At 36.7% G+C, this 25,113-nt stretch overlaps 2 protein-coding genes across 4 annotated transcripts in view; one reads left to right on the top strand and one right to left on the bottom strand.

The window, feature by feature from the left end:
- CEP44 (centrosomal protein 44) lies at positions 1-24,163 on the bottom strand. Of its 3 annotated transcripts, XM_055428028.2 has the most exons (13): positions 23,694-24,163; positions 22,237-22,345; positions 20,736-20,783; positions 15,960-16,098; positions 12,121-12,268; positions 10,832-10,978; positions 10,327-10,449; positions 7,143-7,301; positions 6,255-6,461; positions 5,725-5,800; positions 3,113-3,237; positions 2,813-2,850; positions 3-2,032 (listed from the first exon to the last, which is right to left on the bottom strand). In XM_055428028.2, exons 4-13 carry the CDS (start codon positions 16,046-16,048, stop codon positions 1,990-1,992), a joined length of 1,155 nt encoding a protein of 384 aa, XP_055284003.1. In that variant the 5' UTR covers positions 16,049-16,098; positions 20,736-20,783; positions 22,237-22,345; positions 23,694-24,163; the 3' UTR covers positions 3-1,989. The 3 variants fall into 3 exon arrangements, 2 of the variants coding, with proteins under 2 accessions (XP_055284003.1, XP_055284002.1); XM_055428027.2 differs by lacking the exon at positions 22,237-22,345; XR_008686211.2 differs by lacking the exons at positions 5,725-5,800; positions 22,237-22,345 and having other exon boundaries at positions 1-2,032.
- FBXO8 (F-box protein 8) overlaps positions 24,164-25,113 on the top strand; it is a 39,718-nt gene continuing 38,768 nt past the window's right edge. The window contains exon 1 of the mRNA XM_055428031.2: positions 24,164-24,397. The gene's annotated coding sequence lies outside the window, so the exon portion shown is untranslated. The remainder of the gene's footprint in view (positions 24,398-25,113) is intronic.

Genomic DNA, 25,113 nt, shown 5'->3' with positions numbered 1-25,113 from the left:
TAATCTCACCAGGAGTCCCCTTCCTTACTTTCTTAAGAACTTCAAGTGGCTGGTTTATGGTTTCAAGCTACTCACCAAATTACTAAGAGGAAAAAGTTTTCTATATTTCTAGGAGAGTTAGAAGAATAATAAATAATTGCTCTCTCTTCAATAACTTCAATGAAGTCAAATTTGCTTTCTTTTTCCCAAAAAATTACATCATCAAAGTAGTAAGATTCTTTGTAAGTATAAAGGCATGGTGTTCTTATGAGTTGTTTTCATTAATTCTTGTGTAAGTTTGTTAGATAAAAGTACGAAAAAATTTGGATCCCAAATTCTACTAGATAATATGACATCTTTTATTATATTTTCAGTAGAAATTTATATTTGGCACACTTAATGTATATCAGGACATTTAAAATGTTTAAAATCTTTTAATTGGTATTCAGGGCTTCCCTGGTGGCTCAGTGGTAAAAAATCTGCCTGTCAATGCAGGAGATGTGTGCTCTATCCCTGGGTCAGGAAGATCCCCTGGAGAAGGAAACGGGAACCCACTACAATATTCTTGCCTGGGAAATCCATGGACAGAGGAGCCTGATGAGCTGCAGTCCATGAGGTCGCAGAGTGGACACAACTTAAGAGACTAAACAACAACAATTGGTATATGTGTATACTACATGAAGGAGAGAGAGGGGAAAAGAGACCATGAGAAAAGAAGATGACTTCTCTTTTGTGCAAAAAAGAAGATTCCAAAACATTTCTTTTTAAAACTGGAATTCGACTTTTCAAAGGGAAAATAAGATCCTATGTTTCACGGGAAACCACATATCTTAAAGAAAGGTAAAATACCAGCACATAAACCACAAGGTGGTGCTACAATTCCATGCCTACGGATACTAAATTTTTAGAAGTTTCATGATAAAGTGGTTTTTCATAATCTCTTGGTTTATAACTTTTTGTAACTGAAAAAGTAAAGCTAAATGGATTCATTAATTCTAGAAATATTTACTGAAACTACTAAACTCAAAGTTGTATGCTAACTTCAAAAGTTCATAATTTTAAAGTATGATGACTACACATGTCCCTGTATTAGAATAATAGAATTTTTTAGGTTACTTATACTTAGAATTTTAACTTACTATTAATGTTTCACATGTGGCAAATATCAAATTACATTATACAAATATATGAGTAAATAAAATAATTCATCTAGTTATTTAAAATGAATTCCACTTTAAGTTCATCTAAGATTATTTTCTCTCTCAAAAAGAGCATAACTTCCCATCATTTAAAAAAACAAACAAACAAAAATACTCATTGTGTATCGTGTAATACAGAACGGCCACCATCTGTGTCTGAGCTGCTGGTCTTAAAATGTGTTACAGAATAGGGTACTAAAACACTCAACACATTTTCACAACTGTCCAACTTGCTTCCAAACACAAAAGGAGAATCATGCCGTGACTTCCTCAACATTAATTGAAAATGTGTTGCTGCCTTTTGACTGCGTATGAAACACTTGTATTTTTGTTTTATTTAAATTTCAATGAGTATTTTCAACTTTTCATTACAACATATTCGTCAGTACAGATGGCAAGATGGTATGTATGAGAGCCTCCTGGGAACAACATGCAAGTCCCAGGTGGAGTGTTTCCAACAGGATGTAAACCATGGTCCTCAAGCCTGTACTTTAAAAAACACATTATTTAGCACACTGCCAACAAATGTTGACACAAAAATACAGTGCTGGAATGACTTCACGCTCTAAAAGAAGTGTATTGGCACCTTAGCTGTCCTAAGAATAGCAAAACAGTAAAGCAGTATAATCAAAGCACAAAAATAATATTTAAGTATTTATTCAATATAGAACCAAAAAGTGAATATACCAAATGGAATTCAAATTCTAATAAGAACATTCCAGTGTATTAAAATTGCATAGAGAACTCTTTAAAATATACAACATCTACAGTAGTGAAAGTCCTAGAGAAGTTCATGCAGACAATTTTATAATTAGTGACTTGGACATTTCAGTAACTCTGCAGTTTCTTCAAACCTGAAATATAATAAATAAATAATATATTAAGTAAATAACTAATCCATAGTGAGTTGTAGGATTTAGGTTGCTGAAATTATGCTTTTGAGCCTTAAATAAACTTCAGTGCCTATTTATAGGTACAAGTACTGTTAATAAGTGTACTGTGGCCAGAAGGGAAGGTAAAACAACTAGAGTCAATTTTAAGTCTTTGAATCGTGGAGCATAAGTTATTTCAGCACATTTCACATTTCCAAAAAAAATTATAGTTTTTTAAAGTAGTAGGCTGCATGATAATCTTACACAATTTCATTTCATATTTTATTTCAATTTCTCTTTAAAAAATACACATAATTTATATTTGTATTCGATGAAAGTATCATATTCAGTATTATCACACCAACAACTTTCTAAAAAAGACTAGCAATACTTAAACAATACTTACACGTCCCCATCCATTCATCTACATACATAATTTAATAGTTTGATAAAGTAGTTATCAAAAATAGATAATTTCTTGATTAACTATTAATATCAACCAAAAATATCTGCACTCTTTAATCTGCAATTAATTTCATTAACAATGTTTTACATCTCTTGTTGGAAACAAAAACAGTGACTCATCTCACAAACACATAACCATAGATGGATTTATTATTCACTGGAGTCTTGAAGGAAATTCCACACCTGATTGAGAGACCTTCTAGGTTTGAAACACACATGTACATTCTTTATATACTGTAATCCAGCACAATTCCCTATAGAGAAATGAATCTCTGTTGCCCTTTTTTGGTTACTTACATTTTTTTCATCCTTTCCATTTTCTGCATTGTTGTTTCCTTTAATTTAAAAAGCAACAAATTTAGACGATTTCTCAAAGATGGACCAAGATGGACCATAATCCAAGATGGACCATGAACATATAAAACACAGTCTAAAACACTGCATTAAATACTGTTTATTTATCACAAAGAATTTTTATGAGGTTAAGATTTATAGTTTCACTATTTTCTTGCCAATGGCACCTACAACTAAATCTAATGCTTACTTTTTCTGACATTACAAAGGAAATCCTGTAAGTGGTTGCCAGATTCTTCTTACCTCTGAGATCTCTTTCAAACCACAGTAATTAACAGTTGAGGTCCTGGGAGTTGAATCTGATGACACCGTACTGCAACCAGAGGACAAAGGAATATTTGCATGCCTTTCCTCTTTGCTTTTTCCATCTGTGGAGAAATTAATTTTTAGATTACCTTTTCCTTTCATGGGAGAGTCAAATATCTAAAATTTTATGTATAGAGGGAAGGAGAATAAACATCTCAATATAAAATGGCTACTGCTACAGGTCTAGATGAGTCTTTAATACTCTTTTAGGATAATGACCTGCACATGAAGATCTTGATGTTAGAAACTGGCCAATAAAAATCAAGAAAAGTAATATATCTTTATCATGACAGCAATCAACTGAATATACAGGTTAGTGTATTTTTAAATATAGGCTACTGACCCATGAATTTTCTTTTCTTAAAATAGTGGCAATTATTACTAAAACTGACTGTATATACTTCCTAAAAATCAAGAAGCATTCTACCCTGAGTTGATATGTATGGAAAAAACTGCTTAAAATTCAGGGTTCACAGATTTATTTCTCTATATAACTGAATAACTTTCCTTTTCCAGTATCCTGATATTATTCATTCAGCAAAATGATGGCAAGTCTTTCCAACAACTGAATCAATTCTATAACATCACAGAAAAGACAAGTTTCTGTCCAATCAATCCCATAAGCCCTGCATTTTTAGTCATGGCACATTTGCAAAAACAAGGCCCCCCACCAAAAAAAATCAGGTACCCATTTAAACTATTCTACACAGTTTACCATAAGCCTACACAGACAATCTTTGTACTGTGGAACAGAGTATTACCACATGAGAACTTTAGTCTCCCATCAAGCCACAGTGTCTTGCCCACTACTCACTCATCAGCATGAACTTCACAGAAACCACCCCCAACCCAACATGATTCTAAGACCTGATTGGTGAACTGCCGCTCTCAGCATCCAAAGGAAGTCAAACCCTCTTCTTCCAAGTAGCATGGATAGATAAGATATAATGTATAAACTTCATAAATTTGACTCTTAATTGACAAGGGTCAGACTAAAATTTTTTGAGACAAGTATTCACCTCATTCCTAATCTATAATCCATGTCAGACAGTGGTCTGTCTGCTCATCACTCTGAGTCCTAGCGCAGGTCTTAAACTTGGTTATGTGTTTAACTAAGGGGTTAATAGTATGTGCTGCAATATGTTATTTAAAAAGTTTAAGCCCAAACAGGTAACATCGATCTTGGCAAAGACAATGTTTGCAAATAGCAGGCATTCAATATTCTTGCAATGCATGAAAACTTGATTTCTACCATAAATATTTACTGAGGACAAAAATACAGACATTATGCTGGACAGACCATAAGATAAAGTTCTTGCTCTCAAGGGTCTTGGAACTGAGCTTAAAAATTTATTGAGTAATGAATGATAAAGAGAAAAAAGTCAACTTTTACCAAATCTGAAACTTGCAGTCTATAATAAATTTAGTGCCAGAAACAGCATCTCTAATAATTGTACCTAATAACATAAGTATTGAAACTGTTCTCTGTGCAATGAAACTGGCATACACACTTTAGCATGTAGTGCTGAAAAGAAAATGTCAGAGCTAATTTGCCTCCATTCAAACACGTCCCATCATTCAGTAGCTATGTGGCTTTTGGCACTTAAATATTTAATCTCTCTTCCTCATCTGTAAAACATGGATAATAAAGCACTTGTTTTGAAAATTAAATTTTTATTACTATAGCTTCATTATGAATTCTCAGTTGGAAAAATACCTCTTCTGCAAATATGATTTAATTATCACATGAGACAAAATTAAGACCTTTGTCTTTTCAAAAAGTTTAAGAATCAAAAAAAGAAAAAAGCTATCACTGAAAATCAGCTTAGAAATCTTATCCCTGCTGTCAGTCACAATGGAAATGCCAGTAGCCAAAGAAGTTAAGGGATATGGAGATTTGCCCTAATTTTAGGTCCTTCACATTCTATCATCATTGGTGAACTGTTAAAATGTAAGAGGTTTGTAACACATTACAGGTTACTGACAAATTTTTTTTTCTTTTACACATATTATTCACATATGTGAAAGTTATTATGTGTTAGGCACTCAGTCATGTCCAACTCGTTGTGACCTCATGGACTGTAGCTGCCAGGTTCCTCTGTCCATGGGATTTTCCAGGCAAGAATACTACAGTGGGTTGCCATGTCCTTCTCCAGGGGATCTTCTGACCCAGGGATTAAACCCAGGTCTCCTGCATTGCAGGCAGATTCTTTACCATCTGGGCCACCAGGGACGCCATTCTTGGTGAAAGTTTTAAATGAGAAACTATGGAGGTCCATTTATTATTCTAAAGCACTTTGCAAATAAAAGAATAAAACGCCTCTACAAGCTTTCAATTTTATACCCTGGAATTCATTCCACTACTATATGTAAGCTGGCTTTTCTAGCAACTCTTGACTTATCTGTAGGTTCAGTATTTTCTTTCTTCTTAGGAGTTTTGCAATTTCTAAAAAAATTAGGTTTCAGGGATTAAAATAATTGAATACTATAAAAACATTTTTGTGAAATCTCCTAATCATACCACCAATTCCAATACACCAAGAGCTTACCTGGATTGAGACTGTCTATGTCGCTACTGGAAGCATAATCTTCACTCATCTCATTAAACTCTATATATTCATCATTCTGCAATAACACACTTTAGTATTTAGAATGAAATGAAAAGATATGTTCTCAATTTATATTCTTACTGCTAAGCATGCTATATATAGATGACATAAAAGTGCTTAGATACTTTTATTAACAAGCAAAACATAAATATCTCTACATATAAAAAAATGATCTTTCAAATGTGGAAGGAGATAGAAACCTTGAATCTACTTTTTAAGAAGGAAAGATAGACTAGGACTAGAAATTGATACAAGTTCATCAGATTATCTTACTGGACAAGGGGAAAAGCGATAGTCACAACAGGCACCACCAAATGGGCTATGTCCAACTAGGACTTCATTCCAACTAAGCACTTCCCAAGACCCGAAACAGTCTCTTATTTAGCATCCCAAAGAATACACACATAATAATGAGTAAAAGTACTTTATTATATCTGAGATACTCTGTAAAAGCAAAGGAAAGAAAATACCTTTTTCGATAAAAGCATTTCTGTTTCAAGAAGAGTAACACGACTCAGAAGATTAGCCCAGGTTCTTTCATTCACCATCACCTTCCCTTTTATTTTTTCTTCCAAAGATTCTAATCTACTCTCTATGCAAGTCAGTTTCTTAAGCTTTTCTTGGCATTCAGCAAGCATAGATTGTAATGCAGTAACCTCAGGATTGACTTTTATATCCTAAAATGACAGAATAGTATCAGTTAGGAAAATGAAACTGTAACTAACTAGCTTCTTATAATTAGGAAAACTAAGAGGAAATGACCAAGAAATGAAAGTACACTGAAATTGTTCCCGTTGCTATAAACAGGAAATGGATATCTGGTGGCTTTTACATGTCAACTATATACCAAGATGTAAGTCACAAGGCATAAAAGACAGAAAAAGAAGTTTTAAGAGAAGTAGTAATGACCAGACACTATAACAGGGGTCTGCGACTACAAAGTAATAGAAATAATATTCATGGAGAGAGAGGGAAAGAGGGCACAAAGGACAGCAAGGGCCCCAAAAGGAAAATGAAAGGGCTGTAGTGCATCATTTTTTTCCATTCATCAATATAGGGAAGAGGTGGAAAAGAACCTTCACTACAAAGTAGTTTATGTCTCTCACTAGATTGTAAAGCTTGAAGAAGTCCTATGTCTTATTCATCTTTGCATCATCTGTCCTAGTACCCTAAACATGAGGAGCAAATAATATCTTTTTAATTATATTCAGTAAGACCTAGTGATTCTTAAGTAATGGTAACATGTCATGATCAATAGTTTAAATGACTAGAAATGTTACAAAAGTTAGATGCTTAAATAATCATGTACATCAAAGCAAGAAATACTGGCATCTGTTCAAGAAGCCCCAAATTCTTACTTGTTGCTCACAGTTAATGTCAGGAACCTGTAATTCAGGAATTGTTATTTCAGCAGCCTTTAAGTCACAAACATCAAATGCTTCGTCAACATCTGTTAATGTATCTTCAGGAATGTTAGCACCATCTTCATTGTACAGGTGTCGGATCACCACAGCTTTCTTTTGCATAGAGAAAAATACATCAGAGATGCTTCCATGTTCTCTTCCACAATTATTTTAAATACACACATAATAATTTTTCAAAACAAACATCCTATTTTCCATTTAAGATTTATAGAAGTATAAATTACCATATATGCATACACCAAATATTACAAATTTATTAATATTTTACATGTGATGATAAAGTTGTGGTCATGATTTTTAAAAAACAGTTTTATATTTTACAAAACATTGAAATAATCTATTCAATGATGTTTGTGACTTGTTTCAAAAGGTTTCAATTTGGGGGAAAAAATGTTGAGAAAAGTGATTACAATTAAGATAAAAGAAGATTAGCAAAGAGCTGACAAATTGCTGAAACTCTGAATGGATACTTTGGTAAATGTTTGAGACGGTCCATAAGAGGAAGTTGTTTTTAAAAGGTTAACACACTATTCATGTATATAGATAATTGAGCTGGTTTTATGAGTAGGACTCATTACAATGTTTTTTTCTATTAAATAAACCACAAAACATCAGACCCTCAATAACAAAGGGAAAGCATTGAGAGGAAGGCTTTAGGTGAAACTGCATTTATGCAGGACTCTTCTGCCTACTTCCTTTTTCCACAGACAATCTACATATGTACAATGAAAACTCAGCACACATGACACAGAAATCACAACTAGCACTCCAGAAAAGCATGGGAAAAGGAGACAATTTGCTTTAGCGCTGACTCAGCTTTTCATGTAAACCAGTGTACTTACTGACTCCAACTTCTCTAAATTGGAAGAATTTTAATATCTACCCAAATTTCTGATAATTTTGATATAATTGATAAAACTTTGATGGATAACAAAAGAAATCTTAAGAAAATTAAACACAAGTCTAATGTCTTAAAATTTTGTATCTTTTTTTGTTAAGACAATTTAGATCATTCCTCAGCCCCACACTGAAATAGAAGACTGAAAAATGTATTCAGTTATATCAACTCAGATTCATTAAGTCCTTCAGATCAGATCAGATCAGTCGCTCAGTCGTGTCCGACTCTCCGCGACCCCATGAATCACAGCACGCCAGGCCTCCCTGTCCATCACCAACTCCCGGAGTACACTCAAACTCATGTCCACAGAGTCGGTGATGCCATCCAGCCATCTCCTTCTCTGTCGTCCCCTTCTCCTCCCGCCCCCAACCTTTCCCAGCATCAGAGTCTTTTCCAGTGAGTCAACTCGTCGCATGAGGTGGCCAAAGTATTGCAGTTTCAGCTTTAGCATCAGTCCCTCCAATGAACATCCAGGATTGATCTCCTTTAGAAAGGACTGGTTGGATCTCCTTGCAGTATAAGGGACTCTCAAGAGTCTTCTCCAACACCACAGTTCAAAAGCATCGATTCTTCGGCGATCAGCCTTCTTCACAGTCCAACTCTCACATCCATACATGACCACGGGAAAAACCACTGCCTTGACTAGACGGACCTTGGTTGGCAAAGTAATGTCTCTGCTTTTTAATATACTATCTAGGTTGGTCATAACTTTCCTTCCAAGGACCAAGCGTCTTTTAATTTCATGGCTGCAATCAGCATCTGCAGTGATTTTGGAGCCCCAAAAAATAAAGTCTGACACTGTTTCCACTGTTTTTCCATCTATTTCCCATGAAGTGATGGGACCAGATGCCATGATCTTTGTTTTCTGAATGTTGAGCTTCAAGCCAACCTTTTCACTCTCCTCTTTCACTTTCATCAAGAGGCTTTTGAGTTCCTCTTCACTTTCTGCCATAAGGGTAGTGTCATCTGCATATCTGACGTTATTGATATTTCTCCCAGCAATCTTGATTCCAGCTTGTGCTTCTTCCAGCCCAGCGTTCCTCATGATGTACTCTGCATATAAGTTAAATAAGCAAGGTGACAATATACAACCTTGACGTACACCTTTTCCTATTTGGAACCAGTCTGTTGTTCCATGTCCAGTTCTAACTGTTGCTTCCTGACCTGCATACAGGTTTCTCAAGAGGCAGGTCAGGTGGTCTGGGATTCCCATCTCTTTCAGAATGTTCCACATTAAGTCCTTACAGTGTACCTAATACTGTGCTAAAAAAGCACAATGAAGATTTGAAAAATCCAGAATGAGAAATTCCTTGTTTAGATAAATTCTAGTTGGGAAAGGATTCAGGACAGTTACATTTGCTTTCACAGTGCCCTCATTACCTGAGACAGAAGAGGCATAGTTTTCTTTTTAAGTTACTGACACAGGAGCCTTTTTCTTATAGTTAAGTGCCATTGCATTTTATATGGAGAAAAGTATAAATAAATTCACAGATTCAGTTTATATAACTCATATTATGAATTGGGGAAAAATAATTCCCTGAATCTTACTTCAGCTAAAATATACTCAAATCCTGTTATTTAATGACACATTGACTATTTGTCTGATAGTCTATCCTTCAGTCTCGATGGGTTTGCCCCACGTGGAAGACAGCTGAAAGCATATTTACCATTATAAAATAATATTATGGCTTCATTTTCCCTTGGAGATAGAAAAACTATCCCTAAATGCATTGAACTCATTCAGCCACAGCTTCTTGAAGCAGACAAGGGCAGGGTAAGTATCGACCAACAAACTGAAAATATTCAAAACACCATCCCCAAACCAGATTATAGATTTAAGGACTATCAACCATTGGCTAACCTACATTCCTGGTACAGAAATATGAATGTATATAAATCAAGAACTAGAACTAAAGCGGGGGCCTTTAGGAAGATTAGCTACATAATTAAGGCTAAATGTTCACGATCACAAGAGGCAGAATTAGGGATTAGAAATATAAAGAGAAAACAATGTTCAATTGTGCATTTCTACCCTCTTCTTCTAACTTTAGGAATGTTCCCAGATAATACATGATATGTATCGTGAAAAATCCTTAAACTCTAATGTCCGAGTAGAATGTTTTTCTAGATGTTACTCAGAAAAGTGAACCTTGTGTGTTGGATCAGTTAGGCAGGTAATTCTTAACACTAATGCGACACACTGTCGTCGTACTGTCCCACCTTTCCTGAAGTCATAAATCTTCCAGTGACATCAATGCCCACAGGTGCAGTAGGTGTCTTCTCAGCACTTGAACAAGGTTCTGACTTAGCAGAACTGGTCTTTTTTCTTTGTTGTGATGGAGTCTAAAAAAAAGGGTATTAAGATGTCATAAACTATGTGGGAAGGTAGCGTGTATATATTAAATTCCTCTATCATTTAAATTTTCATGAAATGTGACCGCTAAATACCGCAAGTCTAATGAGACCACATGTCTTTTGAAAACTACAAAGTGATGAAAATGTGTCATGTTAGTTTGTTATATTAGTTTAGGACTAGTAGCTCCAAGTCACAAATGTGTCGAAACAAGCGACTTGCATTTAAAGCAAAAATCAGGCATTGCAAGGCCACTCAGATCTGTGAGTAGCACAGTAATTGCACTGTGCATTAATTTGCTGACTAGGTATTGACTTTATATATTAAAATATAGCCACTTAACATAAGTTAAAAATCCATTAATAAAATTACCTTCTCAAGATTACTCAACTCCTTGTGCTTTTTCATCACACAATTCAAAATATCACATATAATTTGGATTTTCCATTCTGCAAATCCACACTGGATAAACTGCTTTTTTGTCAAGATTGGTTTATAATTAAATTGATCACGAAGAAGCTGTAAAGAGGAAATAATAGACCAGGATAAAGGTTGGGAGCAATTTCTTTCAAAAACCCAAAATGGTAAGTAACCAGAGATGTACTACCATTTCTGAGAGATGGGAGAAGATTAAGCCACTATAGAAAGGGCACTAAAGAGATTTGCAGGGGTACTATGAGATCTGACCAAGTAGGAAATAGGTAAAAAACAGGTAGCTAGGAATGTACCAGATAGCTATCCAGAAACATGGAAAAGATAATCATCAAAAACTTCAAATATTCTCATAGGAACTAGAGAAACTCCTTTGCTTGCTAATACCAGATATCAGAAAACCATAGTTCTATTTGTTTATAGAAATTACGACAATTTTTAGACAAGTCAGTAGGCTACTCAGTGTCAATTTCTCATGTGTAAAATGAGAGAAACAGATTAAAACAGTAATTTCCAAAATCTCTTCTGCGTAACCTCAGATTTCCTAGAAGTCCTTTTAGGCTTCCATGGATGCTTTCTGAGGTAAAAGGCAAAGAAAGGGAAGATTAAACAGAGACTACATATAAAAGCTACCATCTCATCAAACTCTTTACTTAGAAAAAAAAAGACAGATTTGATTTGATAAATTGGCTTTTACTATTTTTTTAAAGTTACATAAACCACAGTATGTAAATAAAATTAATGATACAAAGTAGGGTTTTGAAAAATAAAACAGAGATTAAGTTCAGGATACATGTAGTACAAGTGTAGATGCCAGAGTAGATAATAAGACATGGTTTCAGATCCCAAGAAACGTAAGTTGTTCTAACATAAGTTGCAGTTCCTTCTTACAAACAATTAAATTAACAAATTAATTCACAATTCTATGAACCACAAATTTTACTTAATAAAACCACACTTTAACTTTTGCCAGTATACCAAATTTTACTAAAAACAGATATAAAATAGACAAATGCAATGAAAAATGTTTACCAGTCATCATATTTATTAGAGTATGAAACATAAAAGCAAACAAATTGCATCTTGAATGTAACAGAGACTGCATTTACATAAGATAAATACATATGAAAATACTGTCAACTACATATGTAAGGAGTTATAAAAATATTGATCTAAAAAAACCATTCAATGACTTCTAAAAGAATTATTGTTTCATAAACTCAAAATACCTTATAGACAGTATCTATGAAGCGCAAGTCATTCTTTGCTAGGAGCTCAATGTTGGAGTTGACCAGAAGTTCTGCTACATAGGGTGAGTATGAGGTAAGGGAATAGCTGATGATGGGCAGAGAGGCTGCTGTATCTCCCTTTACCAAACTGTATGGAAAAAAAGAAAAGAGAGTTTTAATATGCTTAATTCCACAACGAAATGCTGTTCAGTTCAGTTTAGTCGCTCAGTCGTGTCCAACTCTTTGCGACCCCATGAATCACAGCACGCCAGGCCTCCCTCTCCATCACCAACTCCCGGAGTTCACTCAAACTCATGTCCACAGAGTTGGTGATGCCATCCAGCCATCTCATTCTCTGTCGTCCCCTTCTCCTCCTGCCCCCAACCCCTCCCAGCATCAGAGTCTTTTCCAGTGAGTCAACTCGTCGCATGAGGTGGCCAAAGTACTGGAGTTTCAGCTTTAGCATCAGTCCTTCCAATGAACACCCAGGATTGATCTCATTCAGAATGGACTGGTTGGATCTCCTTGCAGTTCAAGGGACTCTCAAGAGTCTTCTCCAACACCACAGTTCAAAAGCATCAATTCTTCGGCAATCAGCTTTCTTCACAGTCCGTATCTCACATCCATACATGACCACTGGAAAAACCATGGCCTTGACTAGATGGACCTTTGTTGGCAAAGTAATGTCTCTGCTTTTTAATATACTATCTAGGTTGGTCATAACTTTCCTTCCAAGGAGTAAGCGTCTTTTAATTTCATGGCTGCAATCAGCATCCGCAGTGATTTTGAAGCCCAAAAAAATAAAGTCTGACACTGTTTCCACTGTTTTCCCATCTATTTCCCATGAAGTGATGGGACCAGAGGCCATGATCTTTGTTTTCTGAATGTTGAGCTTCAAGCCAACCTTTTCACTCTCCTCTTTCACTTTCATCAAGAGGCTTTTGAGTTCCTCTTCACTTTCTGCCATAAGAGTGGTATCATCTGCATATCTGAGGTTATTGATATTTCTCCCAGCAATCTTGATTCCAGCTTGTGCTTCTTCCAGCCCAGTGTTCCTTATGATGTACTCTGCATATAAGTTAAATAAGCAGGGTGACAATATACAACCTTGACGTACTCCTTTTCCTATTTGGAACCAGTCTATTGTTCCATGTACAGTTCTGACTGTTGCTTCCTGACCTGCATACAGGTTTCTCAAGAGGCAAGTCAGGTGGTCTGGTATTCCCATCTCTTTCAGAATTTTCCACAGTTTATTGTGATCCACACAGTCAAAGGCTTTTTAAATTCCACAACGAAATGCTGTTAAAAACTCATAATTTAACACAACAGCCATAATAATTAGGTGATGCACGAGACCCTTCAGATTCCCCCCCTACTCTAAACCAGTGCAGCCAAATTACTATGAAACAAAAACTCTTCAGCATCAATACCAACAGTCTGTTTACCACAGTATTTATTGATTTTCCAAAGACTAGCCTTACTTGATCTAGTCTATTTTCTCCTACCAACACAGCAAATGTACCTCCTACAGTACGCAAGTAGGCTTTATGGTTTTGCAAGCATTCTCATTTTACCTCACTTATTCTCTATCATAAACCTCCAAGGGAAAATTATTATGAATTCTAAGTTACAGATGAGGATACCAGGGCTGGAAAAGGCATCGCTGCTAACAAGGTTGACCAGTTTACGATCTTCCCCTGACATCAGGCTCATCTGGAATCTACCTTGTTAGATTATGCTAATTCTTCTAGCCTAGAAAAGTATGTCTTTCTCTTCAGTTACGTGTCATTCATTCTGTATGAATAATCCATCCAATCTCAAGCCTTCCATGAAGCCATCTTTCTGACCCACAAGGATCTCTCTAGAACAACTCCCCAGGTGTTCAGGATCTGATGCCTCATGCCCTTGTCTGGTACTGTTGTCTAACTGTCTCCACACATGGATCTTTCTCACCAGGAAGTGCCTTCACTGATTCTCTCTCAACAAAACACAGCAAGTATTTGTTCAACTGATGTAACAATGTACTTACTTTAAATGATTGTTTTCCACAAAATTCAAACCTGTACATAAATCGTCCCATCCTGCCCCAAATTTTAAAATAAGGAAGAGAACAAATTGATAACATTACATTTTTTTTCAGGACAAATATAAATTGTTTCTCTTTTATCTTTATGGGTACAATTATAATTTACTCAATGTGAAAACTGCTCTGGCAACTCTCTCTCTCTGTAGGACAGTTCAAAACAGAACATGAAAAAGTACTTTTTTACAGAAAAACCTGTCTATTTTATGAACATTATAATAGAAAACAGCCAGTCTGCAATGAATACCTCTTTTGCTAAACAACCTCAAAAATCTTGGTTATCCAGTTTCCATAGACTTAGACTAGAAACAGTAAGAAAAACACACACTATAAATTGGCAAGCCAACACAAAAAACAGCAGATGTCAGGATAAAACTTTAAAAATGGATAAAGTATAAAAAACCCAAAATATGTGGAGAGTGTGGGGGGGTGTGTGTGTGTGTGGAGGGTGTGTGTGTGTGTGGAGGGTGTGTGTGTCTCAGGTCAAGGAGAACAATCTAAAGCAGCAAGATAGTGTCAATAAACCCTGCAGACATTACTATATTACAAAATAACCTAAACTTGTTCTTAATGATAAGCTTAGGTCAATAAGAAAATCAAATGTTTGAATGCTATACTCAGAAGACAGGAGAATAATCAGTATATTTCAGAATTATATATATCCAAAATGCCTTTTAAAATGCTAATGCTTGAAAGTGGGAAGAAGAAAATGTGGTTACTCAAACTGATTAGTCCCTGCAAGTCTGGATAGTAGAGATGTCCCTGTTTTGAGAAACCAATATATGACTGGTACATAGTATGGGAGCAGATTAGGGAATAGCCTTCTGATTCTCACAAGTGATGGTCGTAATAAGAGTCATCTGAGCGAAACTTTCCCTAGTCTTTTCACTACCCTTTCAATGGCAACCTTCTGTTAGTTAGTTTTTCCTGGTTCACAATGAGAATATCTAGGATGCTACTGAGTAGTCGGTTTAACTCAGGTTCACTCACTACTTGAACACATAACTAATATGAACTTGTCTCTCAACACATTCATAGAATAAACGTCTAATTAGCTTCTAAGATGTTCCATGCAGTTCTAGAAAGGGAGAGACTGCAGTGAATTGAACAAAAGCACCAGATGTCAACCTGTATTCTACTGGGAGAAATATTTAATCAGTCAGCAATCCCACATAGGAAGGAAAAGAGGTATCAAAGGCTAAAGAATGATAGGACTGTATATTAGACTAGCAGAATTTGAGAAGAAATGTATGTTGCTATATTTTACAAAGGCAAGTCAGTCCTATTTGGACAGTAGAAACTAAAGCAAATATTTCAAAGTGGGGCTATTAAGTAAGACAGCTTAATAACAATCTTCAAGTACGATATAAGTCATCATAAGAAATCTGTTAACTAGAATCTTCGAAATCAAAAAGGAATACCACTCAACTAAATGTGGGAGGCTGGTAAACTACAGAATTAATGAAATCCATTATACTTCCATGAGATTAAAAGTTGTACAGAGACCATACCTTATACTTAAAATATTGTGCTTCTATTTCTAAAAACTGTTTCAAATCTCTTGAGTTGGAATTTTTCATTAATTCCTACTTAGAAACAAACTCCTAACTGCTTTCTAAAATCTCAGTTACTTCGATGAAAAAAATTAAATGACCTATATAAAATCTGCATTTTTATTTAGATACTCCTCCCATGTCAAAGGTTACCTCACATCATTAGTGAAAATAATACAAAGAAGTTCAATATTGCAGCTTACCCTACACAATCCACCTCTCTAGGATAATTTAGCGAGCGAAGCACTTGTTCTAAGTTCCGTAAGCTTCTTTTTAAGTCACCTGTTGCCATTATTTAACGTTTGATTCAACTCCAGCTTTGTAAATTATCTAATTTTTCACCTAAAAAAAAAAAGAAATCCATGAGACATTGTTTAACTCTTTGTATTTCTGAAGCTTATTTAATCTCTTTTGTTCGTAGCTCATACACACTTAGTGTATTTATTTTAGCTATTTCTCCCCAATTTATCTTCCCTATTGGTCTAGTACTGTCTGGTATCCTCTATATATTCCTGAATGTCAGGTGGACTTTTCCCTTCAATACTTTTTCATTAAAAAAAAAAAAATGTTTGCCAGATGTTCAACTTCTTACAATGAGTCTGATATTACATGTGTGCGTTCTCAGTCATGTCTGACTGTTTGTGATCCCATGGAATGTAGCCCATGAGGCTCCTCTGTCCATAGCATTTTCCAGGCAAGAATACTGGAGTAGGTTGCCATTTCCTCCTCCAGGGGAGCTTCCCAACTCAGGGATTGAACCCACATCTCTTGTGCCTCCTGCATTGGCACGTAGATTCTTTACCACTGATATTACATGACACTCTTGCAAATACTTAATTATGGTACAACAAAGTACCATTTGAGAAGACATATCACCCTAAAATAATCTCCATCAGTGACTATTTTGGCTACTTATAAAGGGTACGTAATAAAATCAGTAGGAAATGGAGACAAATTAAGCACAGGTTTAGTCAGTATTCCCAGGGCTCTGAACTTACATAGTTGTAAATCAGATGGCTTGCTTAAAAAATAAAAATAGATGAGTTTAAAAAAATTCAGGATTTGGCTAATTACATATGGCAGATTAAAATGCATGTTACCTTTATCCTGTTTTCTAAACTCCAGTAAAACTAAAGTAAATGATTAGAAACCATATATACTCATCAGGAAAAAGAAAACCAGAGGGGATTCCACATGACAAAATTTTGGAAGATGGAAAACAGATGGATGAGTTAACTACCAACCTAGCAGAGCAAAGACAGGTCAATCCCGTCCTCCTATTCAGGAGAAAACCAACAACAGCAAGACAGGTTCAGAAATGAGGGTCCTTGATTTTTCTGAGGGGTACAGTCAGGGGCTTGAAACAAGAATGATAATTTGAAGGTTGACATAAGAAGCGACTAAACCCTAGAAATTTACTGTCCTTCTGCTTCCACTCCCTCCCTCCATATATAACCTGCTCTGATAGGCAACTACCTCTGATCCCCATGTTTAACAATGAGTTTTTAGAAAAATCAGCACAACTCACAAAATATTGAGTTGAAATTCATTAAAATCTAAAAATTCTACAAAATACACTGTTAGAGAATGAACAGATAGGTCACAGACAGAATATTTATAAAAATACATACTGGAAAAAAGACTTATTTCCAAAGTACACAAAGAACTCTTAAATATTAGAGTAAGAAAACAACCCTATTTAAAAATGGGCCCAGTATCTGAAAGTCTCATTAAAGATGTGGTGGTGGTGGTTTAAGTGTGTCCGACTCTTTGCGAACTCATGGACTGTAGCCCGCCAGGCTCCTCTGTCCATGGGATTTCCCAGGCAAGAATACTGGAGTAGGTTGCCATTTCCTCCTGCAGGGGATCTTCCTGACCTTAGGTATCGAACTCCCATATCCTACTTGGCAGGAAGATTCTTTACCACTGAGCCACCTGGAAAGCCCCAAAGAAGATATAGATGGCAAATAATCATGTAAGATGCTCAACATCAAATGTCATTATGTAATTATAAATAAAAAATAACACCACTCCATATCTTATTATAATGGTTAGAATCCAAAAAACTGACAGTACCAAATGCCTATGGGAATAGCAACAGGAACTCTCATTTTTGGTGGGTGGGAATGCGAACAGAATAGTCATTTTGGAAGATGGTCTGGCAGACTCTTACAAAGCTAAATGTCACACAATCAGCAGTTGTGCTAGTAAGTATTTACCCAACTGATTTAAAATTTTAAATGTACATACAAGATTCTGCATGGAAATGTTTATAGTAGCTTTCCTCTTAATCATCCAAAACCAAAAGATATTAGGATGTCCTTCAATAGGCAAATGAATTAAAAAAAAAACTAATACATCTATACAACAGTATATTATTCAACAACAAAGAAAGGCAACCAAGACAGAAATGAACCTTAATGCATCTTGCTAAGTAAAAGAAACAAGTCTGAAAAGACTACATATTGTTTGTTTTCCATTTTACGATATTCTGGAAAAGGCAAAACTGTAAAGACAACAAAACTAGAGATTATGGCTGCAAGGATTCAGAAGTTAGAAGAAAGATCACAGTTAATGTGCAAAGCAACCTCACAGAAGGGGAGGGTGAAAAAACTGCAAGCTAACTTTGGAAATGAGAGGCATCTATAAGATTAAAGGAAAAATGAACTGCACATAAACACTGTACTCCAGTTATGAAGTTGTTTCCCATGTACATATGAGTTATGATGCTTCTACACATACACGCTGGAATTGAACAATTAGGTAAACGGATGGCTGAATAGTAGAAGGTATGATTCTCACTGTTGGAGTGGGAGTTTACAGAGAAGCAAAGGGAGGCGACTGGAATCAGCCCTGCCTTGTGGATTAGTTAAACATATCAGTATGAACTCATGTTTAGCTTAATATAGATACAGAAATATGTCCAATTCTCAGACTGGGGCAGAAAATATACAAGATGAGCCTGAGGCTCATTTTATCATTATATTATTCTAGAAAGTAAAAAAGTACACACAAAACAAAGAAACCAATCCCACACTGATAGGAGTATGTCATAGGGAATGAAACAGCTTCCAGAGATCAAAGCTGAAACTATCTGAACAACAATAACAAAACAGTATAACTCAATGTGAACAAATGAAGAAAAAAAAGTCTTATAATGATTTCAATATATGTAAAATAAGTATTTCATAAAATTCAACATTTACAATACTCAGGAATAGAAGGGAACTGCTTGCCATCATCTACAGAATATTTACAAAAAATTTACTGTAAATATCATATGTAAAAGTGAAATATTGAAAGCTTTCTTCCTGAGATTGGGAAAAGGCAAGTTTATTCACTCTTACCATTTCTACTCAATATTGTACTATGGGTCTTAGTACAAAAATACAAGAAAAAGAAATAACAACTAAAAGGGAAGAAAATAAAAATGTTACTACTCACAGACAACATAACTGTTATTTGAAAAAATTCAAAAGAAAATGAATTTAGCAAGGTTGCTGGACTGAAGGTCAATATACAAATATCAATTGTATTTCTCAAATAATTGAGAAAATATGTTTAAAAATATACATACAAATAATTCACTAACCTCAAATATCATAAATGTGTGAATAAATCTAAAACAGATCTCTAAGACCTCAAACAAAACAAAACAGAAAACCTTATTGATATAAAGCCCTAAATAAGAGGTTTACATTCGGATCAAGGATTAAAGACTCAATAAGTTGATGCCATAATTCAATGTATTCCCTCCATCCCATGCCCCACCAAAACACACTGTAGTTTTTTAAAGGTGGAAATTCACAAGCTGATTCTAAAATTTGCATAAATATGCAAAAGATAAATGGGAAATAACACCATGGTGAAGATGATCAAAATTGGAAAATTCAACCATTGGATATGGAGAGTCATTATAAAGTTAAACTTAGAATTACTGAAAATATCTACCAACACAACTATGGAATGGAATAATGCACAGAAATAGACCATGCATATATTAATACTAGACTTATGACAAAGTTGATGAAGAATAGGCCTGAAGAATGGATGGTCTTTTTCAATAAATTGTACTGTGTCAACTGAATACCCAGATGGTATAAATAAATCTTGACCCCCTTGATGTAAAGGGAACTTTATATCCTTTACAATCAATTACAGGTTTGTCAAAGATCTAAATGCGAAATATAAGACAGATAGGCTTCTTGGAGGTTATAGAATAGAATACATGATTCTTCAGGTAGAAAAAGATTTCTTAAGACTGATAAAATGAGCCACAATAAACTTTCTATCTTCTGTTCATTGAAAGATACCATCAGGAGAATGGAAAGATAAGTCATTGAGGGGAAGTTGATACTGTCAATACACATAACCAGCAAAAAGATTAAAAAAAAAAATCCTACAAAGTAATACGAAAAACAATAGAAAAACAGGAAAGAGATCTGAACAGGAATTTACAGAAAAATAAATGTGAAAACAACAAAAATGTGAAAAATATGCAACCTTTTCAAAGGCAAGGTTGCAAAGCATCTGAAACAGAGCACAATGCTGTGAAAGTGTAAATTTGTACAATGACTTTGGGAAACTTATTAGTGATATCTACTAACATACTCAGGGTCCATGAAACAGGAGTATGAGGCCAATGAATACAAATAACAGAAGATGTATGTACTTTTATGTGCACCAAAAGATATGAACAATATTTGAGATTTTAAATGGTTCATTTTTTTAAATCTCAAAGAAAATAATACCATGGAATTACATTTTTAAATGACTCATTTTATTGCATGGGGCAGGGCTTTCTTTAGACTAAAGGAGGTTATTCCCAAGGAGGTACCTAAACTAAACAGGTAAACAAATGGTTAAAAACTTTTGCAAGAATAAGACAAAGGGCTTCTAAACTGTAACCAATGAGGCAAAGCTCAGTAACACACTTCAAAATATCTAGTATTTATAACTGTCCAAATATATAACAATACCTTGAGTACTGAATCCTCTGGGAATGCTGCTCCTCTCAAATGAAGTCACTGACATTAAAAACAAAACAGAACAATCCATAAATCAGGGGAACTAGAGTCAGCATGATCATGTCCCCCGGTCAACATCCCAGCAGTTGCCTAGGGTACAAATCACCTTCTCACACACCTTCCCTGTACCCGAGATGGGGTACAAACGTGCAAAATCCTAAATTTAGTAAACTTTCTATATTAAGCCACTGGTCACCATTCTGTACCCTTTCCTCCTCTTAAACATAGTATCTTTTCCCTTACAGCTCAGCTGATAAAGAATCGTCTGCAATGCAGAATATCCAGGTTAGATTCCTGGATCGTGAAGATCCCCTAGGGAAGAGATAGGTTACCCACTCCAGTATTCTTAGGCTTCCCTTGTGGCTCACCTGGTAAGTAAGCTGCCTGCAATGGAGGAAACCTGGATTGATCCCTGGGTTGGGAAGATCCCCTGGAGAAGGGAAAGGCTACCCACTCCAGAATTCTGGCCTGGAGAATTCCACTGACTGTATAAGTCCATGGGGTGGCAAAGAGTCAAGCGCAATCTTCACTTTCACTTCCTGCTCCAAGTCTCCCCTCCTTTATCCACATGGTAAAGAACACGTTATCGCATATACTTTTTTTTTTCGAATATACTTTTAAATACTCATATGTGAGTTTTAGTCAATATTTTCAATCAACCACTTCAACTAAGCATTTACATATTAAGCAGAGGAAATTTCAAGTGTGTCAAATGCAAGAAAACTAGAAAAAAAAGGAAGTGATTCTAAAAATCACTTTCAACAATATATTGGCCAAGAAAGGTCAACCTTATTTAACATGGTTCAGGATAACTGGCAGAATATACGTACATAGGGAAGCGGTTAAGGATGAATTCCCAAGACCAGATTTAATTTTCCTGGAAAAGATGAAGTGGGAACTAATCTGGCTGTTGACTGCAAAAAATATATATATTTTTGGGTATTGTCACTGGCCAATACAGTAGGTCTTAGTTTGCTAAGTTCCAGACCCATGTGCATGTGCTAAGTTGCTTTAGTCGCCTCCAACTCTTTGCAACATCTATGGGGTGTAGTCTGCCAGGCTCCTCTATCCCTGGGATTCTCCAGGCAAGAATACTGGAATGAGTTGCCATGCCTTCCTCCAGGGAATCCTCCCCACCCAGGTATAGAACCTGAGTCTCTTACCTTCTCCTGTATTGGCAGGTGGGTTCTTTACTGCTAGTGCCACCTGGGAAGCCTCCAGACCCATGTACCTTAATCAATTCTTCTAGGGGCATCTTTTCTCCTAAGACATTCTATTGAATGTGAATGGTATTACTGTAATATAAATTTTATCTCTTTACAGACTTCTTTTAACCCTTTTTGAGGTATAGTCCATTTCTGTGACACATGAAATGTTGTTTTATTTAACACTTTATGGTATCTTTCCTTTCTCTTAAGTCCTGTAACATATATTAATGTCTCATTATTTCTACCTCTGGTAATGGAATTTCTGACAACAAAGTATGTCCCTGGAACACATCCTCTTCTGTACCAGCAGAATAAATATTCTGAAGAAGAGTATGATAAAAGTACAGCTGGGATCTGTAGGTGAGGAAGATAAGTGATAAAATAGGAAAGAAAAAAATTAAAGGATTAAAAAAATTACAGCTACTGCTCTACATTTTCATGGAAGGCTCTACAGTTTATTATAAAACTGAAAAACACTAAAAATCAAGACATTAACAAAAAGCCAATCTAGGAATTGTGCACATTTTAACACAGTAGTTTCAGACATGAAAAATAACTTTTTAAGAAGTCACTTAACATTTTCACTTTATAACACTTATAAAAATAAAAGACAAAGACATATACCACTCAGCTTGGAGCACATATTCAACCACTAAAATGGTCTCAATATTGCTTCCTAGCTTCCTCCAGAGTTCTCCGCTACAAGTTAGATCTGCCCCACTGTATTACAGGAGGAATCGTGAAAATGGCATAAAATAGCAGTTTAAGACGTTTAATCTAATTCAGTCTCACTGCCATTAAAGGTCATTAAATGATGCCTCCCAATGGAATGCCAATGAATTCAGTGATTTTTGTTCAGAATGAAACCGCTTGGTGTAAGGACTATGATAGATGACTAAGAGTTTGTGACAGCTATTGATATTATCTATTAAAAATAACAGAGACTATCGGGGGAAAGGGGGGGTAAGGGTCAAGTACATAACTCTGCGGGATAGCTGTGTTCATATAGAAAACCGTGTAATGGTTTGTGAATAATTTTAGAAAAAGTCTACTATAGCCCTGATTCCGGAATCCAAATTTCAGTATTTTTTTCCCCAGTAACGGAAAAATCCAGTCCTGTAGGAAAGCGAAGTACGTTTTCTTTCCCCCTGAAATACTCGGGAAAGGTAAAGCAAGGAAAACATCAACTATCCTCAGCTCTTCCCTCTCATCAGTATTTCTGAAGAGCCGGATTGCTCAGCTCAGAGGCTCCAATAAGAGGAATCCGTCCAGGACCCCAAGTCATAACCTATCTGAGAGAATGAGCTCTTCCCACTTCTGTTCCGTTCCGTTCCGTCGCTCAGTCGTGTCCGATTCTTTGCGACCCCGTGGACTGTAGCCTACCAGGCTCCTCCGTCCATGGGATTCTCCAGGCAAGAATACTGGAGTGGGTTACCATCTCCTTCTCCAGGGGATCTTCCCGACCCAGGGATCGAACCCGGGTCTCCCGCATTGGAGGCAGACGCTTACTTGGACGTTATCAAAAAGATACCCCAGTCGGGTTCATGGGCAAGGCCCATCCAGGGCTCTCCTCCTCCCACCTAATTTAAAAGGATAAGGCAGAGCTGTCTACTTCCACCTCTCCCAGGGCTTCGGTTAGGGCAGCGAGAGAGGCGACCCCGCCAAATCCCGGGCGCAGACCCGTCGGCTCCCCCGCGCTCACCCAGAACGACCCAGCAAAGAAAGGGTTCCGAAGGCCTCTGGCCCCGCACAAAGGGCAAAGGAGGTGGCAGCATATGCAACCCGAGAACCCCGGGAGTCCAGCCTGCAACAACGAGTCTCTGCGCCCCGACGCCGCTGCCGGAGCGCGCTTCTCGCGCCGACCGTTTGTATTCTGAGCGCCGCTGCAGGACCTTCAAAGCTGTCGGCTCCCCCACGTCCCTGGATTCTCCACCGCAGATTCCACAGGGTGTCTATGCAGAGCCCTGGGAAGACTCGAACTGCCGAGAGGTTTTTCTACATTCAGTCAGATCCCAAGGTGCAGATTGAAAGTCTGCCCAGTTCTGAGGCTCAGAGGGGCTCGAACTGGGAAGTGAGAAGCCGAGACCGTGTGGCGAATCGTAGACCGTGGAGATGAAGACACTTTCTGAAGCCTCTGACCCTGACGTCACTTCCGGCAACAATAGGAAACGTCAAAACTCGGTCGCTGAGGGGGTTGCAGATTGAGGCTCTCCGAGTTCGGAAGGATCCGCTGCTGTTTCTGGGATTCTCCCCCACCACACCTCCACCGGCGTGAACAAGTGAAGTTGAACCGGCTTCTCCATGGCCTGGGTTCCCGTTCCCGGCTGAGTCGTTTTCTTTTTGTCTGAAAGCCCCCCCCCCAGAGGCCGATTCGTCGCGGCGGCGGTGGGATCGCAGGTCGCTCAGGTAAGGGCGTCACCCTAAATATTTCATAGCTCTTGAGTCTCTTCCCTGTACACCCCTACTTTTCTTCTCGGAAATAATGACAACCGATGCTTGCCAGTTGGCGGAAACTTGCCAATCTGTAAGACTTTGGGGCCAATGACAGTGCAGAACATCTTGAGTGACAGCGGTGCTGGCTTATTAAAATAAGGAATCCGTGTCAGGAGGCGGGAGTAGGTTCCTAGGTCACTGGGGTGTAGGTCAACTTGGGACCCCAGGTAGGATCCGGCTTCACTCTGAAATAAAGCCAGGAAAAAGCCGAGGTTACTCTTCTAGCCCAGATGTAGCTTTAAAGTAGAGTGGATTTTGGGGAAGTTCATAAGCACAGTTTCCGATTTTTTACATACTTGCCAGTAACATGAATGCAAAACAGTAACATACAGTTAATGTCACGATGGATTGCTAGTTGCTTTAGCTGTTAAACTTTGGTTATAAACTTGGAAAATTCATAATTTGTCGTCTCGTTTGTTTCTCTGTGACTGGGCTCTAGTTTCTTATATAGTGGCTGCTCAATTAAATATTTTAAAAGTGGATGAAATCACAAACGGATCCCAATCCTCAGTCAATTAAGGGTTTTACTTTAGGTTTTGTGTATATTTAGCAATTTAATGTTTGAATCCACTCCTTTTAACAAGTGGAGTTTTTATTTTCACGGATCCCAGATGTTTCTTTCCATATCA

The sequence above is a fragment of the Moschus berezovskii genome, chromosome 7 (assembly GCF_049115385.1).
Source record: "Moschus berezovskii isolate FMDL1 chromosome 7, NW_MosBer_1.0, whole genome shotgun sequence".
In the NCBI taxonomy this organism is placed as follows: domain Eukaryota; kingdom Metazoa; phylum Chordata; class Mammalia; order Artiodactyla; family Moschidae; genus Moschus; species Moschus berezovskii.
This window is presented reverse-complemented; position numbering and strand designations above follow the sequence as displayed.